Genomic DNA, 9577 nt, shown 5'->3' on the forward strand with positions numbered 1-9577 from the left:
AAAATAAGGATACATTCCAAACCAAGAGCTGATTCTGCAATCTTTACATTGAGTAGTCTGGGGCTATTTGTAAGTGCCTTTAAAATACGGACCGTACAATGGGGCACAATTAGGAATCTTTCCATTTACTTCAATGGGCTTTGGATCAGGCCCCAAGTTAACTTCTCTTTATATTCTGCAATTCATTAACTCAAATTCTGGACCTTTAATTCTGAGAGCCAAAGTTCTACAAAAGCATAAATCAACAAGATTCTAATCTATCAAAACTCCAATTCACTTTGTGTTCAGATCACGGTAGCAGGATAAAGTATTTTACATTCAGACCGAGCTATTAACAGTTCGGATCAATCACTATTTTAAAGACCAATTTCTTTCCTAATACTTTCCATATCAATAAGAGAAAGGTTCTTGGTTTTTTTTACAACAGATGTTTGCTTGTGTATACACCTCTACCTCGATATAACGCTGTCCTCGGGAGCCAAAAAATCTTACCGTGTTATAGGTGAAACCGCGTTATATCGAACTTGCTTTGATCCACTGGAGTGTGCAGCCTCCCCCCCCTCCCCCAGAGCGCTGCTTTACCGTGTTATATCCGAATTCATGTTATATTGGGCCGCGTTATATTGGGATAGAGGTGTATAAGTTTAGCCTAAAGCCTAGAGAAGCCAGGTCTATTATTAATTATTATTGTTATTTACTGTTTGTGCTGCTACAGTGTATACAGGGTCCAGTCATGGAACATGGCTTCATTGTGCTAGACACGCTACAGATAGGCAGTATTACCAACTGCCACAGATGTATTGTGAGCATTTTGATATTTAATATTTTTCTGAAAGTCCTAGCTCTTGTAGTCTAGTGATTACGTCAGAATCTCAGCTTTTTTTTTTTTTAAGTAAGTTTCTAGCCTCCATGGTGGCAGAGAAAAGCTTGAAAATGTGACATGCATGCACCCTAAAGGCTCAGAAACCAGAAGGCAAATCCTTCCTGTTACCTTAAGAACTCCTCGATACCAACTGCCAAAGGGTTCACTGTTCTGTAAGATTTCAGAGTGGTAGCCGTGTTAGTCTGTATCAGCAAAAAGAACGAGGAGTACTTGTGGCACCTTAGAGACTAACAAATGTATTTGGGCATAAACTTTCGTGGGCTAAAACCCACTTCATTGGATGCATGCAGTGGAAAATACAGTAGGAAGATATATATACACAGAGAACATGAAAAAATGGGAGTTGCCACACCAACTCTAATGGGACTAATCAATTAAGGTGGGCTATTATCAGCAGGATTAAAAAAAACTTTTGTAGTGATAATCAGGATGGCCCATTTCAAAACAGTTGACAAGAAGGTGTGAGTAACAGTAGGGGGGAAATTAGCATGGGGAAATAGTTTTTACTTTGTATAATGACCCATCCACTCCCAGTCTTTATTCAAGCCTAATTGAATGGTGTCCAGTTTGCAAATTAATTCCAGTTCTGCAGTTTCTCGTTGGAGTCTGTTTTTGAAGTTTTTTTGTTGAAGAATTGCAACTTTTAGGTCTGTAACTGAGTGACCAGGGAGGTTGAAGTGTTCTCCGACTGGTTGTTGAATATTATAATTCTTGACGTCTGATTTGTGTCCATTTATTCTTTTGCGTAGAGACTGTCCGATTTGGCCAATGTACATAGCAGAGGGGCATTGCTGGCACATGATGGCATATATCACATTGGTAGATGTGCAGGTGAATGAGCCCCTGATGGCATGGCTGATGTGATTAGGTCCTATGATGATGTTACTTGAATAAATATGTGGACAGAGTTGGCAATGGGCTTTGTTGCAAGGATAGGTTCCTGGGTTAGTGGTTTTGTTGTGTGTTGTGTGGTGTGTGGTTGCTAGTGAGTATTTGCTTCAGGTTGGGGAGGCTGTCTGTAAGTGAGGACTGGCCCGTCTCCCAAGATCTATGAGAGTGAGGGATCATCCTTCAGGATAGGTTGTAGATCCTTGATGATGCGCTGGAGAGGTTTTAGTTGGCGACTGAAGGTGACAACTAGTGGCGTTCTGTTATTTTCTTTGTTGGGCCTGTCCTGGAGTAGGTGACTTTGGGTATTCTTCTGGCTCTGTCAATCTGTTTCTTCACTTTCAGCAGGTGGATATTGCAGTTTTAAGAACGCTTGATAGAGATCTTGTAGGTATTTGTCTCTGTCTGAGGGATTGGAGCAAATGCGGTTGTATCTTAGAGCTTGGCTATAGACAATGGATCATGTGGTGTGTTCTGGATGAAAGCTGGAAGCATGTAGGTAAGTATAGCGGTCAGTAGGTTTCCGGTATAGTGTAGGGTTACCATATTTAAACATTAAAAAAAGAGGACACTCCACGGAGCCCTGGCCCTGCCCATTCCCTGCCCCAACTCTGCCCCTCTCCCCACCGAACTCCACCCCTTCCCCCAAAGTCCCCGCCCCAACTCCGACCCCTCCCCTGAGCGCCCCGCATTCCCCCTCCTCCCTCCCAGCCACATGAAACAGCTGCCCAAGCGCTACCGGCTTCACGGTTTGCCGGGCAGCCCCCAGACCCTGCGCCCCCGGCCGGGCGCTTCCCCAGTGCAGCCGGAGCCTGGGATGGGAAGCGCCCAGGCGGGTGCAGAGTCTGGAGGTCTGGGGGCTGCAAACCGTGAAGCTGGTAGCGCTCTGGCAGCTCGGCTCTTCAGCTGCACAGAGCTGACGTGTCTGGGGGGAGCTGCAGGCGGATTCCCCCATGGCGGCGGCGGCTGTTGCTGCTCCCCCCAGATGGTGATGAGGTTCTTCACAAGCCTGTGTACACCGGGAAGCATTGCACCCCTTCCCCCCAAAATATTATTTGCAAGGGAGGGGAAATCAGGATTTTTGAATTACTCTCAGAATTTTTGAGGCCTGACACGATTTCTGAAGGTGGGAGTTGGCAATTTTCCCTCTATATAATAATGAAACGCACAGTCCCTGACCCAAAGTTGTAGGATAAACCAAACTGACATTCTCGTCTACCTGCTTTGCTTGGGTGGGGGTAAAGTTTTAGTACAACCGATAAATAAGGGCTGGTAAAGACACTGGTGGGAACACAGCCGGCTCTAGCTCACCATTGTGTGGCTGTGGCTAACTACACGGCTCTCTCTTTACCCCAATGGCCGTTCTTTGCCAAACATTACAACACACTGGGGCATCGGCTACAAACTGGGATTTCGCCCCAGTCCCACGCACGCAGGGCCCGGCCCGCGAGACCCAAGGCGGTAGCACAGCCAGCTCCTGGGTGGCGCCTCTCCCGAAGCTGGCTGGGGGGCCTGGCTCGTTGCACGCGCTCACGAGCAGCGCGGTGCTACGGGGACAGGCAGCACGCGCACGAGCCGGAGAGCCGCTGTATTCGGCGGGCTTTAGGACCCAGAAAGCCCTTAGGACTTACTGGGAAGAGCCCCCTTTCCGTCGCGCTGCTATGGCGTCATCGCCTCGCGCTGCACGTCGGCGAGGTAACGCGTGGTTTTGGCGCCCGCGTGGAGTCCGGACTCGTGGCTCAGCTGTCTCCATGGCCGCCTCGGAGCAGCCGACTGCGGCGATGAAGCGGCGGCACAAGGCGCAGTACGTGCCGGGGCAGCAGGCCAAGCGGCCCCGGGGCGGCGGCGGGCCGCGGCAGCTGGAGCTCGGCATGCAGGGCATCCTCATCACCTGCAACATGAACGAGCGCAAGTGCGTGGGGGAGGCCTACAGCCTGCTCAACGAGTACGGGGACCTGCTCTACGGGCCCGAGAAGGTGCGTGCGGCCAGCACGGGCCCCTCCAGGGGTGGCGGGGCTGGGTGCCGCTGGCCTGGCTCTGCTGCCCTGTGCATTCTGCAGCGGGCCTCGCATGGTCCCCTGCATTGGGGTTGCGCTTTTGTGCTGCTGCATCAGGGGGCCAGATTATTAGCATGGTAATTCGGGACCCCCTCCTAGATCCCTGAACACACACCAAAAAGCTAGTCCCTGCCCCGAGGAGCTTACAGTCTCCTGTGGTGGCAGAGTCATCTGTAAGCAGTTTATTTGTGGCAGCACCAAAGTGAACCCCATACCAGCAGAGGCCTGGGATTGGCTGGGGTTCCTGCGCTCTGCTGGCATCTCGGCCGGCATCTCGGCCACTGCTGAGATCTGGCGTCCTTAAAGGATGCCCAAGAATGGCAATGCTGGATAATTTGGGCATCTCTCTTGTCCAAATAATAATAAGCAACAAAAAAAGGCAGCATGTTAATGTTCTGGTTTGTGGATATTTTAGAGCAAGAAGTGAATTAATGTTAAACAGGCCATCTAAATCTTTTGTTGTTGTTAAAGTGCCACAGGAGAACACTCTCTTTAAAAGCACTCTACAAATTAGTATAAGTGTTTCTTGCAGTTATGGATACACACTTGGTTTAATAACTCCTGGTTAACATAACTGGCCTGTTTATCTCTCTAAGTTTTTGCCTACAGACTAAGGGCTTGTCTACACTTAATGCTTCACTGAAGATGCTACCTATGCCAACAGGAGCTTCTCCTGTTGGTGTAGGTACTCCATCTCCCTGAGAGGTGGTAGATGGGTTGATGGGAGAATTTTCCCATTGACTTAGAGCTATTTACACTGGGGTTTAGGTCAGTTTGACCCCTGAGTGATGTAGTTATACCAACCTAATTTCCTAGTATAGACCAGGCCTAAGGTTTGCCTATTACTCGCAGCTCCCATTTATAAATTGCTGCGGGTAATAATCTTGAAAAGTTTGCTTTCCAAACTGGTGATGAGTTTGGGTTGTTTTTTTTTAAAAGATGATTGATCATCCACCTGTTACCTAATGGTGCAAGAGACAAATTTTACGTAACATGCTTTAAAATTAAATCACCACAGAGATAGAGAAAATGAAATGATGATTCTCACTGCAATAACTTCTAGTGCTTGTCTTAACCCAGTGTGCCTACTCCTAAAATGTCTCACTACTTATTAACTGTCTACAGCATCACTCTTGAATTCTGTCTTTTTTAGGCCATGGGTATAGTGGTGGTTGTGACTTTCATTTATTGAGCATTAGATGTGATTTCTTAACCCTTCGGTACCATCTCATTTAAGATGCATCCTCTTGTTTCAACAGTTTACAGATCAAGATGGCAGGTTGTCAGGAAGTGAAGAGGAGGAAGATGATGTTGAAGCTGCCTTAAAGAAAGAAGTTGATCAGATTCGCACTTCGACTGAACAGAAGCTGAGAAGATTCCAGTCAGTGGAGAGTGGAGCTAACAATGTGGTCTTTATTAGAACGCTGGGTGTAGGTGTGTAGTGAAATAACTGCTGCATATCGCAACACACACAAGCTGCTTTGCAGTTTATTAGTCTGTTTCATGGTGTGACTGCCAAAGAAGTGAAGCATGCTGAATGTTCGTGCAGCCTTCCTCTTTCCCTTTTGCTTTCCCATTGAACACTCTAGTGACTACAGCCAGATTGGTTCTGCTTGGGCAAAATAACTATCTGACCCTTGTAAACATAAAAGGGCTTGATCTTTTGCTGAACCCGGAAAGCATGCAAAAAGGCTGATGTTCCCAGATCCTCAGCCTTGTTGTGAAATAACAAATACGAGCTAGAAGAACAGCCAGTGTATTGACAATCCAATAGACATGTGTATGGTCTGATCTTTCAGTCCTTGCTCAGGTAAAACTGTTGCCTGAGTAAAAAACTGCAGAGGTAGGCCTCCAGTGTTGCACCTTGTTGGGTACTCTCTCTTGTATTTCACAAGCCAGAATTGTGGAAATAATCTCTCCATACTTTCAAACGCCCTACCCTTTTGTAAGAACCCTATCGAATTTAGTAGGGTGCTGTAGAATTTGATGATTCAGTTTCTTTATACTTGTAAGCAAGTAAGATTTGATGCTGTATTGCTTTTTAAAAGGAAATTCTTTCCATTTGTTGCTCTTACTCTGTTGTCTTGTCTTGTAGAACCCGAGAAGCTCGTGCATCATATATTAAAGGACTTGCACACTACTAAAAAGAAGAAAACAAGAGTTATTCTGCGCATGTTGCCCATTTCTGGAACCTGCAAGGCTTTTGTGGAAGATATGAAAAAGTATTCAGAGACCTTCTTTGAGCCATGGTTTAAAGCCCCTAATAAGGGTACTTTTCAGATTGTTTACAAAGCTCGTAATAACAGTCACATGAGTAGAGAAGAAGTAATCAAAGAATTGGCAGGTATGTACTTATCTGACATAGCATGATTGTAGACAAGTGTATAAGCTACCTAAGACTGCATGTGTAACAGGTCAAATTATTCAAGCAAAAAATTTTTAGTAGACATAAATGTTGCGTTATAGCAAACTCAAGCATATTGAATTAGGAAAGTCTTTCACATTTTTTTCCTTAAGCTCTGTGAAAGTAACCTGACGTTAACAACACTCCTTTTTGATATCAGAAATTTTCATCTTAAACCAGAAGAGTGTGCGGTCCAGCTTTGTTGGATATAACTCACTTGACAATACCATTCCTGCAAACGTCCAGGATTGTATTAAAAATTATTTGAATACTGAACATTATATTGGGAAATGGCTTGTCGATGTTTCCCTAGACTATGACTTAGGTCTGGTCTACACTACAGTTAGGTCAACGCAAGACTGCTTATGTCTACCTAACTATGGAAAGGCCTACACTTGAATTTCACTCCTGTTAAGGTAACTGCCCCACTACACTGACTTAATAACTGCACCTCCATAAGCAATTCAGAGGCAAGGTTGATGTAGTTAGGTGGACGCAGTGTCAGTGTAGACACTGCTTTGCTTATGTTGACTGTTACTGGCTTTCAGGAGTTGTCCCACAATGCCTCAAACTGGCAGTACAATCGATACAAGCAAACCTGGTAAGGACACGTGACACCAAAACAAGTTGCGAAGTGTAGACATGTACAAGAGATGTAATTACGGTGGCAGCTGTATGCCAACATAAATCAGGTCAACTTAATTTTGTAGTGTAGACGTGGCCTTAATGAAATAACTCTAATTTCACTTGGCAGCTTTCTCCTTGATAGTTGCTGTGGAATAGTTCTTTGGTTCGAGAGAGTGTTTCTAAGAGTCCCAATCTGTCCTGCTATTTTGACCAATTCAGTGACTGAAAATTCTTGATTGCAGGTGCCATAGCTAAAGTAAGGTGCCTTGTTTTCCTCTGCTTTGTGGTGTAGTTTGTGCTCTGAGATTTTAGTTCCAGAACCAAGTGTTCAGAATATTTGTGGAAACCGTTTTCTTGCGAAATTGGTACTTAGTTTGTCTTGTTGCTACAACAGCAGGTTTCTCTGATTGTTTGGCAGTAAGTTTATCCCCTCTATCGGATTTTTTTCGAACTAGTCTGATTAAAAGTCCTCGCACTTTAAGTGAGGGCTCAACTGATGAACATAACACCTCCTTTACACTCCGGTTTCCCCACTGATTCTAAGACCGTTTCTTTTTATTTTGTAGGAATAGTGGGCAGCCTAAATCCAGAAAACAAAGTGGATCTTAATAACCCCCAGTATACCATTGTGGTAGAAATAATAAAAAACGTCTGTTGCTTGAGCGTGGTGAAAGACTATGTTTTGTTCAGAAAATATAATCTACAAGAGGTGGTGAAGAGCAACAAGGAGGAACCAGTGCAGCAAAACCTGTTGAGTGCTTCACAAGAGGAGACGTTGAAAGAAATAAAACTGGCAGAAGAGGACTCTAAAGAAGTGAAACCAGAAGACAAAGATCAGAGTGAAGAGGAATCTAAGCCCAATGAGAGCGACAGTCAGCAGGCATAGAGAATGTGCTGGAAGGGGAAGACCAACACTAAAGATCACTGTAAAATAGACTGGCTTAGAGTTTTGAAATGGACATTTAAAGGGGAGCTTAATTTTTTATTTTAAATTTGCCTTTTAAAATAACCAAGTATTAAAAAAAAAAAAAAAAAAAAAAAGTCATGCTCCATCCTGTCTTTGCTATTGGAGCCAATGTTGCAGCACGCAGTGGCAGAGAATGGTGATATTTATCACTTAAACTCTTCAGCCTGATTCTCCAATGCCTTCCATCTTGTGTGGTCATATATCTGTGCAATGTGTATGTAAATTGTTACCAGTCTGATCTAGTAGCATTTTACACCCACTTACCACATATAAATAACTACCATAGGGTGCTGGGCTGACTCAACCCCTTTGCCTCTAGACATTCTGAGAAGCCAGTGGCAGAGGCAGGATTGAGAGGTCTGGAAAAGGACAGGATTTTGCAAGGGGATTTATTTGAAAATACAGTGCCATTTTGTTTTGGTGACGTGACATGACTTTGCATACTATGTAAACCTTGTCTTATTAAATACAGAATGAGCCAAAAGCACCTGACTTTCTGTATGTTGTTCAGATGTCTACAAAGACTAGTTTAGAACACATTAACATGTCTTTCAAATATGACTTGCCACTATCAAAATAACTCAGTATTATAAGCAAACCTCTCCCTCACCCTTCTCCTTCAAATTCCTGTAATTTTCTAGAACAGACAGATGCCAGTGGCACTCCTTTATTTAAGTTTGATGTTTTTATTAAATAGTCTCATTCATTGGTTTTATTTTTTTATTAGCTGTGCTCATGTTTGAGTTAAACCTCCTTCTTAAACTTCTTGATGTGAAAGCAGCTCTCTGTATTACACAGCATCTAGTAGAAAAAGCTTAACTTTTTGTGTGGTTTCAATTTTACAAAATGAGGGTTTTGCCTCAGTTTGAAAATAGCATCTGAATTTTTCCTCTTCCTATAACATTTAACTTATCATTGATAAGTTACAGTATCATTTTTACAAAGACTAGAAACCCAGATTAAAAAGAAAACCTATTTTAATATAGTGCGGCTGTAGCTTGTTTTCTAATAGTATTGTTGCTTTACACTTTTTGTACAAGTGTATGGCTTAGGTGTTTCATGATACACCTACAGCTTAAACCTATTGGTGTCACTAATCGAAAAGCATTTGCTCCAAATAACACCAGCTGGCTTGATCATGATTTAATGAAAAGGACATGGTCTTACGAGTTTTGTTTTATGATCTCTAGTGTTTGTAAAACTGTTTTACGTTTGAAAATTAAAAAAAATCCTTCCCTACTCCTGTGTTTCTTTCCCCCCTCATCCTGACTGACTTAAGATCTGCTTTCTCACAGCCAGTGCTGTTCTTCTGATACTTGAATATAGATTCCAAGGCCTGAAGGGACCATTGTGATCATCCAGTCTGACGTCCTGTATAACAGGCCATAGAACTTCCCCAAAATAATTCCTAGAGCAAATCTTTTAGAGAAACATCCAATCTTGATTTAAAAATTTAACATGGTGGAGAACCTACCATAACGCTTGGTAAATTGTTCCAGTGGTTAATTGCTCTCGCTTTGCAAATTGTATGCCTTATTTCCAGTCTGAACCTGTCTAGCTTTAACTTCTAGCCATTGAATTGTGTTATACCTTTCTTTGATGGATTGAATGCGGATTGTTTTATTGTGGGAGGCCCATTATTAAATATTGGTTCCCAATTTAGATACTTAGAGACTTCAGTCAAGTCACCCCTTAATCTTTTCTTTGCTACGTAGAGTGAGCTCCTTGGGTCTATCACTACAAGGCATGTT

At 43.5% G+C, this 9577-nt stretch overlaps 1 protein-coding gene across 1 annotated transcript; it reads left to right on the forward strand.

Moving 5' to 3' along the window:
• Nucleotides 1-3418: 3418 nt before the first annotated feature.
• THUMPD1 (THUMP domain containing 1) lies at nucleotides 3419-7877 on the forward strand. The gene is made up of 4 exons (XM_034784659.1): nucleotides 3419-3747; nucleotides 5088-5262; nucleotides 5924-6172; nucleotides 7426-7877. The coding sequence occupies exons 1-4, from the start codon at nucleotides 3433-3435 to the stop codon at nucleotides 7743-7745; spliced, it is 1059 nt and encodes a 352-aa protein (XP_034640550.1). The 5' UTR covers nucleotides 3419-3432; the 3' UTR covers nucleotides 7746-7877.
• Nucleotides 7878-9577: the final 1700 nt, after the last annotated feature.

This window comes from Trachemys scripta, chromosome 10, assembly GCF_013100865.1.
Source record: "Trachemys scripta elegans isolate TJP31775 chromosome 10, CAS_Tse_1.0, whole genome shotgun sequence".
NCBI lineage: Eukaryota > Metazoa > Chordata > Testudines > Emydidae > Trachemys > Trachemys scripta.

Excerpts from the sequence above, each read along its gene's own strand:
- THUMPD1 (XM_034784659.1), top strand. The coding sequence starts at position 3,433 with ATGGCGTCATCGCCTCGCGCTGCACGTCGGCGAGGTAACGCGTGGTTT. Across the intron at positions 3,748-5,087 it reads TGCTCTACGGGCCCGAGAAG|TTTACAGATCAAGATGGCAG; the intron begins GTGCGTGCGGCC and ends TTGTTTCAACAG. Across the intron at positions 5,263-5,923 it reads TATTAGAACGCTGGGTGTAG|AACCCGAGAAGCTCGTGCAT; the intron begins GTGTGTAGTGAA and ends CTTGTCTTGTAG.